Here is a 16,898-nt window from a genome sequence, read left to right as displayed (position 1 = left end):
TAAAGGGATGTACTGTAAATAAAACTGAAATGTCATAGAACCATTACGTAATTGTTCGTCGCAGTGCTGCTAACAAATTGTGAGTCGAGATATATAAACCCATCTGATGACGACCATGGTGGCTTGCCAATTTACTCATCACCGCACCGCCAATGGCTGCCAAAAAGCAAATGTTGTCTTGGGAGAATTTGAGGAACAAAAAAGACCAATCAAGTGAAGAAGGTAAACACAATTATGACTGTGTGATTTACTAAATAGACCGTTTTCACAGCTGCCATTTGGTGTCTAAAAGGCAGGATAAACACAGGTGCAACCAACTCACTAATTAGGGCCCCAGCACGCTGGAACACCAAAATGGACTGGAAGTTGGAAACCCTGCTTGTTTTGGTACACCTGTGTTCATCCTGCCTTTGGGCCTCCGTGAAAAGGGTCTATCGGGTTTGTACCAATCTGGGAACCCATCGGTTAAACAAACAAAAAGCGATCCTCTGGGGGGCAGCAGCCCCGTTTCAATGTGGTGCAACAGGAACTCAAGGGGCGCGGTTGGCAGCGGAAGAAAATCCCTTTCCGCTCCCTGCAAGCTCTGCCATTGGCTCCAACCGACCGGCTCTTTCCTTTAATGCATTTCCGCTCCCTACGTGTCGCTCTCAAATCCGTCCGTCGCTATGAATAACAACTCTAGCTCGTTGCTAGTAGCAAGTAGCAACTTGCTATACGCTGAAAATGGTAAAGTGTTGACAACACACCGGTCACGTTCACTTCATTTCGTACTAGGAGCCTGCCGACTGATTTTCGATGCAAGTCTCGAGCAGCATTTTGGTAAACAAACCGCGTCACTGGGTGGCAACGGCAATGGAGCCCAAGTGGCGCGAGGCTTGTGTGTCTGACTCTAGCCGGCTGACTCTGTTTACATTTTAAAAACTGCGACAGTTCACACAACTTTAAACACGGCATGCATATATTATACATCAAACTCTTGAGCTAATTCTGCTCTCACTCAGAATGTCAAAATATAAACGATGTGATGTATACTTTTTGAGATATTAACATTTGTTTGGCACAACTTCACATACTATTAACTGCCGCGAGGTTCCGCATTTCTGCGTGGAAAGTGACGTCACGCTGATTGGAGATATTTAAATTCTAAAATTCTAAACAACAGTGAATTGACTTGGCCTTCTAGTGCTACTTACTTTCAGTAGGTAACATAGCAGTAGTACAATGCAAACAGAGTAAAATGCAGTAGTAAAATAACATAGTAAGAAGATAAGAAATAGTCAAATCCAATGAGCACAAAGGATAATAACAGGAAACAGAGTAAAAGCAGTACAAAGGCAAGATATCGACCACTAGGGGACCCCCCAGTCCCAGAGCTGGTGGGGTTGTCTTGCTCAAGGACACTTCAGTTACAGTAGATAATGTTTTCTTTCACTGGGGCTTGAGCCTGTCTGTGGCTGAAGGACTCTCTCCTAAGACTTCACACCACCCTGATACCTTTTCATACAACTTCTATTCTTAGCCGAGACCATTTTCACAGGTGGGTGTTTTTCACACGTCGAGTGCTACATACAGGTCACAAGGAAGCTTTTACCAGAATATTGCCAGTTTGAATTCCCGGACTGTGGAAAAATCTGTGTGCGTCTTTCTGCTGTGCTGAGGTGCTTTTGAGCAAGGCACTTTGAGCCAATAGCTCCAGTGTGGCCTGCTCAGCATCCACTAATAGAAGAGAGTGGTTGGTAGAAGTGGTTGTGGTTTCACACTTTCACTCAGTATTTCCTACATCGGTTTTCAAACTTTTTCACATAAACTAACCGAAATTAGACCACAGACCCCCATTTGATAAAGATTTTTCCCAGGGTAAAATTTTAGTTTTAGCTGGGGACCACCTGGAACCTCTTCAAAGACCCCTGGTGGGGTCCCCCCGAACCCCACTTTGAGAACCACTGTCATAGATATTTGAATTCAGACAGCACTATTTACCTCCATATGTTGATTTGAGACGTCTCCCTGTTCATGTTATATAATAGGGGGGAAATACTTCCTTCCTGGCTTCCTTGGCTGCTATGCGGAGAGTGTAGTAAATTTACTCACCCCCCCCCCCCTACTGTATTTCGAGTTCCTCAAATTTGACACCACCCACTCACTGCAACTCACTCCCACCCACAGACTGATGTCAGTGTTTGGCAATACTCCCAGTTGAAAAGGAGAGTCCGTTTCTTTCGTTTGAGGTGGTCAGTTCTTAGCTCATTCTAAAATAGACAATCACACAGAGAGGACACTGGGAGTAAATGACTAAACTACTGGACTGAATAACTTCTTATTCATGTAATAATGAACATTGCACGATTACAGATAATAACCAGAATGGTGTTTGTTTTTCCTAATATCTCCCTTTATAATATTCCTGTCTGCTGTTACTATAAAACCCACCCATAATGGTAATAATTATACGCCAATTCACTGTGAGAAGAGTAACAAGAATAAGGGTGATGTTGACGTCGATGTTACCTAAACAGTCATTATTCCCACCTTTAGAATGAACATCCATCTCAAGCCATTGACTCAAAATGACGGTCACAGATAGCATCATCACCACTTCCTGTGTGAGCTGAGCTAACCCACGCCGCCATGACCACTTTGAATTGCTAATGGCGAGCGAACAGTGACGAGAACAAAAGATGATCCTCAGGCAAGTCCACTTAAGCCCCATCATGGCCATGGCCATGTTCTCAAGGTCCTGCGGATGGAACAGTGTCCCATTATGGTCACTCCTATAGCAGATAATGACATCTCAAATGAGACAGTGGAGGGAAAACCACTTTAGATCAAGATAATTGAGCCAGGAGTTGGTGTGCCTGTGTCTGTCTGTCAGATTTTATTTGTGCAATTGTGCATTAATATCTAATAACTGTGTATCTTCTTTATAGCTTATTATGTAAATATAGCCAATGTAACTTAGATTCCCTCTATATCAAGCATCTCATGCGCTGCTTTGTATTTGATAAGACTTTGATGATTGCCAAGGAACATTTTAAACCACTTCAGTTCCATACAGATGCTTAGACATGCTCAATATTCCCTGATTATTGTTCCCAAAATTTCAAAACAAAATTGGCACTGGGCATTTGAATTCAAAGCCCCATCTGATTGGAATAGCCTGCCTACATGTAACTTCCTCCGATCCCTTTCTTCACTCCACCTTTTGAGTATTTTTTTTACTCATCTCAAAGTAACTTGTACTTGCTTCTAAATGTCATCGAATGTCATTCAGTTATTGCCTTGGTGCCATTCATGATGATGTTGGATTGGTTGGGTGATATAAGTGTGTGGGAGCCATATTTGTACTTGACATTTTCTTTCGGTCCGTTGTATCGGATGCATTTGTGTTGCGAGGAAACCCTTGAAAATGAGATGATTCATCTTAAGGGGTTCAATAAAGTTCAATGTACACGGGCACAAATTCCATGCAGAGATGTCACCGATCCGAGTAATTGCCTGTCTGCGTCCTATTCGACTGGTCTCACCGTTTCTATCCGCTTTCCACTCAGAAAGTTGATAGTTTAAATCTACACATGTAGCGTCTTGTTATCCGCCCATCTGTGCAGTCCATTGCAAACGTGGTGGCATATCAACGTGTAATACAGCCAATTCTGCTCTCCAAGTCTGGAATGAGTTCAGCACATGCGTTGGCACAGCTACAAACTCTCTAAATCTTGTATGCATATTTAAATAAAGATAGCATCTGGGTCGTGATTACTTATGCCAACTAAAAAAAAAAAAAAAAAAATCAGTCAAAGCCAACTGCGATTTCAGTGATTTATTTTGTACAATAGGAAATGCACTGTACAATACCCCAGCTCAGATACAAAGGCAAGAACAGAAGAGCATTCGTTTACTCTGACCTGAACATCCCTCAAACCTCACTCACTACCAGCTTATCAGTCTGATAGAAAACAGATTTAAGCCAAAAATAATAAATTAAATAAAAAAAGCTACCTGCTGCAAACATTTTGCAGACCCTTCCCCAATTTTTTTGGAAGCTTAAGTTAAATCGACTGCCAAGGCGTACTGAAAACAAAGAAATAAAAAAGGCAAAATAAAAAAATAGCTCGTGGAAGTTAACTGGCCCGACTTTATGGCAGGGGAGAGATTATGGCCTCAGTTTAAATATAGCATGTTAACAATGACACTCACAGTAGACAAATACAGAAAAGGCATAATGGTGATATCTCCATATCAAGCACATGTGCCTATGCCACTTTACACACCGTTTACACATTTCCACAGACAATGTTGTGAGCTTTTACACGCATACTTCCAGAGGACTTTCCAATAAAATAAAATAAAAAAATAAAGAAAATCTTCTCCACCCCACCCCGCGTAGAGCAAATTCAAACCACAATGGCGGGGACAAGGTCCATTGCCACGGTGTCTGAGAAACAGTAAACTATTTATGAAGTTTCCTTTTGAAGCGATATCGATTTACATTCACTCAAAATTTCCATTAGTAAATCAATAAAGGATGTCACCATGTTAAATGAAACGTCATATAAAAATATAATAACAAAGAGGCAAAAACGAATACACAACAAAAAAATATCTACAGTCTCTCCAATGCGGGGTGGGGGGCTGAGTGATGCGGTCTGGGGGAATAAGGGACGCGCACCAGGGGGCGCTCTCCACATATCAAGTCTGAGTAGCAGCAGTCTTTGCCCTCTCGCCGACAGCGACACAGTGAAACCCGCGGGTGCCGTCCGGGCCCCTCGGGAGCCTCGTCACGCCCGGCGGCAAGCCGTCGGCGCCCTGCATCTTGCGACCCAGCATGGGACTGCCGACCGGACTGCTCTCCTGCGAGGCCACCTGCCGGCGCCGCTGCACCCACGGGCTCCCCGACGGGGTCAGGCTGCTGTCCGACGAGTAGTCCGCCCAGCGGCGGCCGGCCTCGGGGCTCAGCCGGCCCTCGCCGCTGGCCAGGGGAGACTTCTGCGACCCGGGGGACTTGCGCTGGGGACAGGGGCTGGCGCGCGGACTGGACCAGGGGCTGTTGCGCGGGGACACGGCCGGGCTCAGGTGATTGTTCTGGACGGCCGCGGTGGGGCTGAGCTTGTTGCAGGAGCGGGACTTGCGGGCCAGCCGGGGCGACGTGGGGTTGCTCTCCGTGTCCGAGGAGCTGCAGGCGGAGGAGTCGTCGCCGTGGTACTGGAGCTCGCGCACGCGGCTGTTGAGTGAGCGGCTCTTGCGCATGCCGCCGCCGCCGCCGCTGCCTCCCTCCTCGCGCGGCCGCTCTTTGGGCACCTTCTTCTTGGGCGGCTTGGTGCCGATCAGGACCACCTTGAGCCCCAGCGGGCCGGCCCCGCCCTCCTCGTTGCCCGCCGCCTCGTTGGCCTTGACCGCCACCTCGACCTCCTCGAACTCCACGATGGCGCACTCCTCCGTGCCCAGCTGGGTGTAGCGGCCGCTCAGCCTCTTCAGGTCGGGCGGCAGGTCCTTCCCGGGCTTCAGGACGCGCACCGAGGCGATGGTGCCGTACGTTCCGAATGCCTTCAGCAGCAGCTTCATCAGCTGCTCCTGCTGGGTGGCCCCTCCTCCTCCTCCCTCGCTGCCTCCGTTCTCCCCGTCGCCCGGCTCCAGGGCGGCCAGCTCCGGCCAGCTCTGCAGGTCGCTGAGCAGCAGCATGCGGCTGGGCCTCGACTCGCTGGCGAACACGGGCACCATGGAGCGGCGCCGCACCTTGCGCCCCTCGTCGTTCAGCTCGAGTATCGTCGAGTGTCTCAGAGCGTGAGCGGTCGTCCTCCAGTCACGAGTCAAGTGTTTCACCTGCAAAAGAGATCATATTTTACGTTACGCAGGCAAGGTGCCTAGGGGGTCGTTACTCAAAAAAGTAATATATTACACTACTTAATAAAAAGTCATGTCTTACTTTACTTAATTACTCCCTGGATAAAGTAATTTGTTACACGACTACTCGTTACATTACTTTTGTGTTACTCTGCAACATAGCCAGCACCCGCCCCCCCCCCCCCCCCCCAAACTCCTTTGAAAGTTGTGCTACAATGGATCGGCCAGAGAGACGACTGCCTCTGATTGGCCTGAACCAACCAATTGTCACTCCTCGTAAACCTAACCAATCACTCCTCCCCGCCCCTCCAGCCCATCCATTCTAGCAATTCACGGCTTTTACAGTCAGCTGTTGTCATGTCGCACAAGAATGCATGAAAAAGCACTGTAACGTTTGATGTTTCCATAATCCTGCAAATTCAATTGCGATCCTGCTGATAATTGAAAAACTGAATGTCACGCAAGTAATGACAGTGTTTGATTTCACTGTAATGTGATTATTGGATTTAGGAAACGTAATGTCTTACACTACGTGTTACTGACAGATGTAATGTGATTACAGACAGTAATGCATTACTTTGTAATGCGTTAAACCCAACACTGGTAGCCGAGTGGTTAAGGAGACCGTCTTGTAACCGAAAGGTCACAAATGTGACCACTGTGAGCTCTGCGCTAAATGGATAAGATTCAAGACATCAGTAGGGAAACTTGCATGGTTCACTAGAGCAGTGGTTCTCAAATGGGGGTCCGCGGACCCCCAGGGGTCCGTGGCACTTTGCCAGGGTGTCCGCAAAAAGTTTTCAGGAAAATAAAAATAAACTTTTTTTTTTGCAACAGCTTCATAGTTCAACGACAATATTGTATGCTTTAAATCTAAAATGGTTCATGATTACATTCTAATCTAAGAAACCTATCCATTTCAAAGTCAAGCACGTTACCGTGGAAACAATTAAGCTTAGCCCAAAATCACAAATCAGAATGAGGGGGTCCCCGGTCTATTTTCTATCTTGTAAGGGCTCCTTGGCTGAAAAAACATTTGAGAACCTCTGTGCTACAGACATACACAAGCCAAGTGACTACAGACAGCCTGAGCAACACAGTTACATTTCAGGTGATGAGAAACGATACTAAAATACAGAATTCGTCATTCATGATGTCTGGAGAAACTGAAACTATAATCCTTATGAAGATGTCAAAAAATTTTGAGAACCTCTGCACTAAAACCTGCCTTTCCTTTTGTCAGACTTCCTGAATCAGCAACTGCACCGATGTCGTTACAGCTGATTCATGATCTCTGATCCAACATCCTGGCCTCATTGCGTCACTCGAGATTTATCAGTGTATAGATCACTCATGATTCACTCATGTTTGCAACGTGCACTGTTGCCACGTCGCTTATATTTGCGACACCATATTTGAAGCCGTGAGTGAGGGAAGCAGTTGCCGGTGTCAACAGAAAAAATAAATAAATAACCAAGCCATGTTTATGCATGAGCCTACAGTTTGCACCAGCTGTTGAGAGTCGATGTGAGAATCTCACTGCATCCCCCCAAATCCCAGTGATATTGACACTAGAAACAGTCACTCAATGCTCATGATCCTACACAGCATGTGGAACTCACAGCCAAATGGGAGGCCTTGCAGCTTGATCCAGGATTCCTACACATTTTCCATTTTAAAACCGCACATTTCCCCCAGACCTTAATTTAATTAGGATTTTGTAGATTTTGGTCAGTGTTCCAATACGATGTATGCTAGTTGTGGCTGGGACTATGACCGGTCTTCCAACTATAGGTTGAGGCGATGTCTCTCGTCATAGACGCCGGGTTAGCTGGCTCAGCCTGGCTGCGGGCGTGGTCAGGGTGGGGTAAATCCCCCGTTCTATCCATTCAGCAAAGTTAGAATTTAGCCGCTAGCCCCAGCCCAGACAAGACACGACCGGGGATTTAACCACCGCAGAAAACGCACATCTGAACAGACGTCTTGTGTTCTGCTCTAGAATCCCCAAACCTGTAGTTTAGAGCCACAGCGCCTTCCTTTGAGTGAGTCAGCCCATTGAGATATATGGGCGGGGTTTTTGTGGGCGTTCCCACACTATGACTATCAGCTTGGCCTGTTCACCATATAATGACATAACGGAATATGAGCCAACAGTGGGAGGTGTGTGGTCATGTAGGGACTTTACATTTTTACAGTCTTGTCCTGGGTTTGCAAAATCCCAACTTTGTGAAGATGAGGAATAAACACTAATTTCCTCTGTGTGTGTGTGTGTGTGTGTGTGTGTGCGCATCTACACTTAGGAAATCACCTTTTTGAATGAGGTCAGCAGCTTGACGCTGACGAAGCCCAGCTTGTTGCGTCGGACGTGTTTGAGCAGGAAGGCGTCGTGCTCCAGGTTGTCGTCTGACAGGTAGTACTCGATCTGAGCCACCAGCTTCTGGATGAGGTCCGGGTCCGGGGGCTGCCAGCTGTCCTCCTCCAGCTCCCCTCCACTCGTCCCGGCACCACTGGGTGGGGGTGGGGGGAGAAAACAAGTCGCATTACACTACACACTTTAGCTGAGACTCTAATCACCAACAGTTCACCACCATCATTGAAACGGTAAAACAAAACAAAAAAGCTTGAAATTCCAAAATCGGCAACCATTCCAGCTCCAAACATGTAGGGGCTAACCGCTAACAATTATTTTTCATTATTGATTGATTTGTCGATTATTTTCGTGACTAATGGATTAGTCGTTTGGTCTATAAAATGTCACATAATGGGGGGGAAATGTTATCACTTTTCCCCCAAAGCCCAAGATGACACCCTAAAATGTCTTATTTTTGTCCAACAACCCACAGGTAATCAGTTTACTGTCAGAGAAGATTAAAGAAACCAGAAGATATTCACATTTAAGAAGCTGGAACAAGATCATTTTTGTATTTTTTTCTTTATTGGTCCAACGATTAATCCATTCTAAAAAATAGTTGGCAATACATTTTCTATTGATCAACTAATGGATTAATCAACTACGATAATGTAGCAGCTCTACAGACAGAGCTGGTCCAGGCTCCTTGTGACAGAGACAACATGCTGGAGTGAAGAGACAGAGCTGGTCCAGGCTCCTTGTGACAGAGACAACATGCTGGAGTGAAGAGACAGAGCTGGTCCAGGCTCCTTGTGACAGAGACAACATGCTGGAGTGAAGAGACAGAGGAGGTGGTCCAGGCACTTGGTGAGAGAGACAGCATGCTTGAGTGAAGAGACAGAGCTGGTCCAGGCTCCTTGTGACAGAGACAACATGCTGGAGTGAAGAGACAGAGCTGGTCCAGGCACCTTGTGACAGACAACATGCTGGAGTGAAGAGACAGAGCTGGTCCAGGCTCCTTGTGACAGAGACAACATGCTGGAGTGAAGAGACAGAGCTGGTCCAGGCACCTTGTGACAGAGACAACATGCTGGAGTTAAGAGACAGAGCTGGTCCAGGCACCTTGTGACAGAGACAACATGCTGGAGTGAAGAGACAGAGCTGGTCCAGGCACCTTGTGACAGAGACAACATGCTGGAGTGAAGAGACAGAGCTGGTCCAGGCACCTTGTGACAGAGACAACATGCTGGAGTGAAGAGACAGATAGCTGGTCCAGGCACCTTGTGACAGAGACAACATGTGAAGAGACAGAGCTGGTCCAGGCACCTTGTGACAGAGACAACATGCTGGAGTGAAGAGACAGAGGAGGTGGTCCAGGCACTTGGTGAGAGAGACAGCATGCTTGAGTGAAGAGACAGAGCTGGTCCAGGCTCCTTGTGACAGAGACAACATGCTGGAGTGAAGAGACAGAGCTGGTCCAGGCTCCTTGTGACAGAGACAACATGCTGGAGTGAAGAGACAGAGCTGGTCCAGGCACCTTGTGACAGAGACAACATGCTGGAGTGAAGAGACAGAGCTGGTCCAGGCACCTTGTGACAGAGACAACATGCTGGAGTGAAGAGACAGAGCTGGTCCAGGCACCTTGTGACAGAGACAACATGCTGGAGTGAAGAGAGAGCTGGTCCAGGCACCTTGTGACAGAGACAACATGCTGGAGTTAAGAGACAGAGCTGGTCCAGGCACCTTGTGACAGAGACAACATGCTGGAGTGAAGAGACAGAGCTGGTCCAGGCACCTTGTGACAGAGACAACATGCTGGAGTGAAGAGACAGAGCTGGTCCAGGCTCCTTGTGACAGAGACAACATGCTGGAGTGAAGAGACAGATAGCTGGTCCAGGCTCCTTGTGACAGAGACAACATGCTGGAGTGAAGAGACAGATAGCTGGTCCAGGCACCTTGTGACAGAGACAACATGTGAAGAGACAGAGCTGGTCCAGGCACCTTGTGACAGAGACAACATGCTGGAGTGAAGAGACAGAGGAGGTGGTCCAGGCACTTGGTGAGAGAGACAGCATGCTTGAGTGAAGAGACAGAGCTGGTCCAGGCTCCTTGTGACAGAGACAACATGCTGGAGTGAAGAGACCGAGCTGGACCAGGCACCTTGTGACAGAGACAACATGCTGGAGTGAAGAGACAGAGCAGGTGGTCCAGGCACTTTGTGAGAGAGACAACATGCTTGAGTGAAGCGACAGATAGCTGGTCCAGGCACCTTGTGACAGAGACATGCTGTGTCTCCATCTGTAGTCCCCATGCTTCGGTGCCCAGAACCTCAACACCACAGAGTGTCCCACCAACCACCGCCCCCTCCCCAAACTGCCAAGACCTCTCCATCTGAGGGGTGCAGAGTCACAGATCTCCACAGGCTCTCCCTCCCACGCAGAACATGGCTGCTGCTGCTGCTCACCCAAACCCACTGTACACAATTTACAAACCCGGTCCAAACACTGACTAGCTGCACTGGGGCGGGCGGGCGGGCAGGCGGGGGGGGGGGGGGGGGGGGGGGTGAAAGACGCACACAGCACGCTCAGCAGATCGAAGTGAGGCTCTGAATGAAACCCTCTGGATGAGTCATCACCTGCAGCCTCCTCCCTCCTCCCACACCCTGTCTGTCGATAGCAGGGCTGACCGCTCAGCGCGCACAAACCCACTGCTGCTGCTGCTGCTTCACCCACTGACTTCAGATCAAGTCAAAAGGCATGACGAAGACGATGCCAATTCATGTTTGAACCAAAACACAAAGTGATTCGATATAACCAATTTCAGCTGGATGCAAATATCTCAATAAGACTAAGAGGAATGTGTTATGTCTCATGGCATCGCGATAATAAAAGACCGTTTGTAGGTTGTTTTAAGTTCACTGTAAGCTCACTACAGAGTACCAAAAAAAAAAAAAAAAAAAAAAATAGACGGACAATTCAAGTCCCTATATGAATACTGTAGGAACATTATGGTGATTTTTTGTTGCACTTGAATTAACAATGATAGCTGACTGTCTGCAGTCTCATCAGTTTCAACAGGCATCCTACCAGGTACTGTAAGGTGAGCAGGAAATGCATTGACTATACGCACCAATTCAAGTGCGACTTACAAGCCGTTGTAAAGTGCATCGATTATTGAGATGATCTCTCTTTGCAAATGCTTGCTCACTATGGAGAGCCAAGACTTCTTGGACACAATACGCACAGAAAGGAGTGATTTAGTAGCATCTGTGGCCTCTCCATCACTGACTGATGCTTTGTGGCCTGTAGCCAGAGAGCAGGGAACTCGTAGGCCACAGCCAGAGGATAAAAATAGCAGGGGATGACGCAAGGGAATTAGATTAGAGTAATGAGTGGGTGCCATCCTTCATCGCTCAGGTGTCTGGTGTGCTGCCTACAGGTGGTTCAGGTGTCTGGTGTGCTGCCTACAGGTGGTTCGGTTACAGACTTTCACTCCCGTCTAGCCACTGGAAGGAAATATCACCGGTAAAGTGGTCCGTAATAGCAGTGTGGTTCCCCAATGTGCGGTCCGAGGACCTACCAAGGCTCCGTGAGGTGATTCCATGGGGTCCCAACTGCAAATTGATTTAATTGTTCCAATTTCACCATTGTTTAATTAGACAAGAATTTAACACTATTAGATAAATGTAGAAGAAAGAACTATTTTGATCATATTTTCACCGTTATCTCTCATGTCATGGACTTCTGGACAAAATCATATCGCACAAAAAATATTCTCAGATTTGCATCCAAGAGACGAGGGGGTTGATGTGGATTAAATTAGGGGTCCTTGTGTGGTAAACAAGGTTGAGAATCACTGCGGTACAGTGTCTGTGGCACCCAATAGTGAGTTTATAGCGAGCTTGTAGTACTACCCCCCCCTCCTCCTATGGTGTCACTATATATTATTGTATGGGAGGATTATATTTCTGCTACTTAGTAGTGGCCTTTTTACTATAGCCTAGTTCTTTCAGTGAAAACAAAAACAAACCAAGTGCCCAAGCTGGCCCAAAGACATCATGCGTTGGCTGTCCACCAACTAAAGGTACTGCCGCTAACACTAACAATCTGCCTTCCAATAACCTTGACAGCGAGAGGAAAACGTTTCATTCATTAGGAACCGAGCGGAGAGGAAACCCAACTACCGTACACAGTGCGTTTACGCACCTTTAGCCTACACCGGCTGACATACATTCATGACATGAATTAACATGCGCATCATAGGAAGTAGTAGGCTACCAATCAAATTGACATAAGTTATTGTGAGGATATTCTGCTAAAGGGAATAAAACGGATTGACATGCTTTTCTGGGAATATAGCATAGTAGTTCCCCTATGTTACTATTCGTTGTGCTGATCACAAATTACGTTCAGTTTACACATCGTTGTATTTACCACCATCACTGGTTATTAGTAGGCTAAAAGCCCCAACCTTGACTTGTCATGTCTTCCGAATTCGTCTTCACTACAGCTGCCTCCGAGGAAATCGATATGATTGGATGACACTTCCTCGGGTTCCTCGTCTTCGGCCGCTTGGATGGCCACTGTTATCGTCACCGTCCCCATCTCCTGCATGTGTTGGTCCACCGTGATCACCTCATCCATGCCCTGCTCCGCTGACGCGCACTCCGCCGGGCTGGGACTGGGGATCCCCGCGGGCGCACTCATGTTGATGCCCGGGTCGGTCAAGGTGCTCTCTCCCGCTCCCTTGCCTTCTTCCTCCGGGATAACAGTAGCGGCGGCGCCTCCCTGGAAGCTTGTAATCTCGCTCGACTCGAAGGCACCGATGACAGGATACGGGGCGCGTAAACCTGCTCGACGCTTCTTTGCGCGCCGGACAAGGGCCCAGGGAGCGCCGAGGACGCGCTCTACGGCTCGCCACACACCCCAGATCCGACCCCGCGGAGGGCCCTGAGGTGCTGCGGGGCTTGCGGGACCGAGGCAGCCTGGAGCTGGCGAGGAGGAGACCGAGGGGCTGGAGCCTCCCTGTGCTGCTGCTGCTGCTGCTAGTGCTACTTCCTCATATGTAAGAGGCTTTCTGCTTTTGAAACGAGCTCTGGGATTGGGCCGCGGCACCGTCTCTTCGCACTCATTCCCAACCCACAAGCACAGGCTGACACACAGCCAGGAGGGAGGCAAGAGAAAGGCGACACAGCGCATGAACGCATTCACTAAAGCGTGCATACTTCTCTATTGGGGGTTTTGTTGTAGTTACACATGGAGCGTTGTCTCCCCCCCCCTCTCTCTCTCTCTCTTTTTTAAGACATGGCTGCGCCGTTCACATGCATCTAAATAGGGGAGTTGACCTCCAAATGCACGTGTGTTTCCTCTAATTGGGAAATTGCCGTGCCAAGGACGAGCCCTGTCTTTTGACCCCGCTAATTGGATAATAGGCTTTCGGCGTTTAGTTGCAGGCAGGTGTCCAGTCGGTCCAGTCCCGGCTTTTGTGCTGAAGGAAGCGTGGAATAAGCTAAAGGAATAAATGGGCTATATGTCAATGACTGATGTAATGTTTAGGGCAAGGAGTCCAAAATATTTTAGTGGCAACTTGGCAAGGCTTTTGACTGTAGTCTTCTATGCCCTCAAAACTAGCTGACATAAAGGCTTGGACCCTCACTTGACAGTTGATCTGTTTATCTATTTTGTTGGCTTGCATTCTAGTGAACCTGTAAATCACCCACAACAGTGTTGTTGTCTGCTGCCATCATCCATGCATGAAATAGCTTTACTCCTCCCTGTTGGCAAGCCAGGCTCACAGCTGGTGGACTGTCTGACTCATTCTCTGCACCACATGCCATACAGCACCCCCTACACTACAGCGGTTCCCAAACTGGGGTACGCGTACCCCTAGGGGTACTCGGAGGTACTACAGTGGGTGCTTGAGAGAAAAGGGGGGAAATGGAAAAAAAATAGTCAGAATAAATCACGAAAATAAATGAAACGTTCAAATAAATCTGCTCAGGAGGCACCGATTGCAACTCTTTCACTCCATTTCTTACTTGTAATGTTAGTCTTCAAAAAGGTGGGTTATCATTCATTCATGGCATCATATGTAATGCTATAGTTTTCTCTTGCCGTTTTCTAAGCACAAATGTTGTAGGGTAAAGGGGGTAGCCTACTTGGATTCAGAAATCAGGGAAAGGGGGTACTGAAGCCAAAAAGGTTTTGAGAACCACTGATGCAGACAGTGACATGCGAGAGAGCGAGGGAGAGAGAGGTATAGAAGGAATAAGGGAGAGAGAGAAAGATGGAGAGTCTTGTAAATAGACAGCAATACGCAGTCAAATACACAGCTGGAATTGACAAGAATGGAATGTCATTATGTGCCTGTCACACTGTTGACGAACACACCCTTTAATAAGTGTCAGCCTGGGTGTGTGAATAGATGAATAGTGGGTGGTGGCAGCGTGTGGGATGTTCCTTCCTTTCATGAATTTGGACTCATGTTCTTCCAGCAAGCCGTGCATCATGGAGAGAGTGGGAGATGGACCGATGTGTAAAGTGCAGTCAGAGAAAAACACTAAATCCTTGCGTGTGCTTCACAGGAACCTCCTCCTCCTACCAGCAAATGACCTACCTCTTGAGGAAGACCTGCCCGTGGGAAGAGAGAAAACAAAACAAAAGACGGACAAGACAGACGTCACCTGAAAACGACACCAGTCATCACCATGCCGATAGCTCTGATGAGGAAGCGTATACTTACCATATCGTTCAGAGCAAAATCCCCATGCTACAGACTGATACAGCACACTCCTCAGAATCGGTCCAAGCTTCGCCCCAACAGCCAGTGAATTCTGCCCTCCTGTCACAGAATTGGCTGAGGAAAGCCGAGGTGCAGAGTGAGTCAGAAGAAGCTGGAGGAAAGGCCTGAACAGGATCAAACAGAGGTGCAGGAGCACATGTGAAGAAGATCACAGGAAGACCAAGAGAGAGATGTTCACCTATGACTGAGGTCAACCAATAGTGTATATCAGCCACTCCCAGGTCACCCCAGTCACAGAGTGTAAGAGAAAATGGACCTGTAGAGAAATTCAAATAGACATTAGAGGAGAAACCATTTCACAGTAGCCTACCTGAGTGTATTTTGTTATTGATTATTTGTTAAAAAAAAAAAAAACATTGTAGACTAGTTTTGTGTCAAAACGTCTGTTGTCACTACTGTATATTGTGGGGCATATATGGAAAGAGCTTTATTGAATTCATGCTGAATAGTCGTATGCCTATGTTTTACAGTAAATTTGCAGAACAATAAACCCTGCGGTGAACGTGAAAATAAGCTGATCTTCTTCTGCACCTCTTTCTTTTCAAACGACAGACATGAATTAACAATGAGCTGGACTCACACCACTGTTCAAACTTGGAGACCCGAGCATAGTAATCAGAGACATCTTCATTTTTGTGATTGATGCGCAACAATATTAAGTCGTGACAGACCTTTTGACACAAAAACTAGTCTACAATGTCTTTTTAACAAAATAATAACAAATAGAGACTCAGGTCTGTGATATGGTTTCTCCTTTACAATCTCCATTTGAATTTCTCCACAGGTCAATTTTCTCAACTCAACTCCATTAAAAAACAGATATACATTTCATCCACTAGATGGCGCCACGCCGCCATCTGACATCAAGTTTGACCATAAAGTTTGACTCAGTTACTCACGCAGCAAACTTGGAAACGCCCATTCAGCAGCTTGGCTGTCCACCTGCAGCCTCCTGCGTCCCACATCCAGGAAATTCCCAAATCCATGGACTCAGCACCGGAGATATCAAGCCGCAGATTCGACCAGGTAGATAGAGATGGTGGTATAAATATCTCAAAAGTTTGTTTTCTAGCTATGCCAGAAACGGGGCTATGGCAGCCTTGCTAGCTAGTGTTAGCTCGCCAACGACGGCTCACTTGAACGCACTCGTTAGCTGCGGTAGTACCAGACTATCCCGCCGTCTGAGGGAGGTTTGAGAGTGGCTTTCTCAGCTGTCAATCACCCCTTTATATCATAAAATAAATTAAAAACAATAGGAGGAGCATTTTGGTAAACAAACCGCGTCACTGGGCGGCAACGGCAATGGAACCCTATGGAGCCCAAGTGGCGCGAGGCGTGAGTGTGCTCTAGCCACTTGACTGTTAAAAACTGCGACAGTTCACACAACTTTAACACGACATCCATGTATTATACATCACACTCTTGAGCTGCTTCTGCTCTCACTCAGAATGTCAAAATATAAGCGTTGTGATGTATAGTTTTTGAGATATTAACGTTTGTTTGACACAACTCATACTATTAACTGCCGCGGGGTTCCGCATTTCAGCATTTCAAAGTGACTCCAAATGAGTGGAGAATAAGCTGTTCTCTTTCTAGCTGAGCACTTTGGCCTGCTTGCAAAAAAGTTCAATTAAATAGATGTAATTTATTTTCCAACCAACCTGACCCTCGTTGCAAGTTGCAACCGCCCCCAACGGATGCATTCCCCACTCTACCAAGAAAGTGACATTGATAGATGCAAGCAAGCCACCGCCAGTCTTTGTCATATGTTCTGGTCATGCCCGAAATTAGTTCAGTTCTGGCAGCTTATTTTTGAGGCCCTGGCCACTATTTTGCAGTACCATTTAGAACCTTCTCATTGGAGTGCCATTTTCGGGGTTGTTCCAGCTGGTGCACATTTAAACGCTGC

General features: G+C 47.3%; 1 protein-coding gene across 1 annotated transcript; it reads right to left on the bottom strand.

Moving 5' to 3' along the window:
- Positions 1 to 3,857: 3,857 nt before the first annotated feature.
- larp6a (La ribonucleoprotein 6, translational regulator a) lies at positions 3,858 to 13,410 on the bottom strand (the record flags this gene model as incomplete). The annotated part of the gene is made up of 3 exons (XM_083662230.1): positions 3,858 to 5,817; positions 8,147 to 8,345; positions 12,659 to 13,410. The coding sequence occupies 3 exons, from the start codon at positions 13,408 to 13,410 to the stop codon at positions 4,687 to 4,689; spliced, it is 2,082 nt and encodes a 693-aa protein (XP_083518356.1). The 3' UTR covers positions 3,858 to 4,686.
- Positions 13,411 to 16,898: the final 3,488 nt, after the last annotated feature.

The sequence above is a fragment of the Poromitra crassiceps genome (assembly GCF_964638095.1).
Source record: "Poromitra crassiceps genome assembly, chromosome: 28".
Taxonomy (NCBI): domain Eukaryota; kingdom Metazoa; phylum Chordata; class Actinopteri; order Beryciformes; family Melamphaidae; genus Poromitra; species Poromitra crassiceps.
The sequence above is the reverse complement of the archived record's forward strand: the minus strand, read 5'-3'. Positions and strand labels throughout refer to the sequence as shown.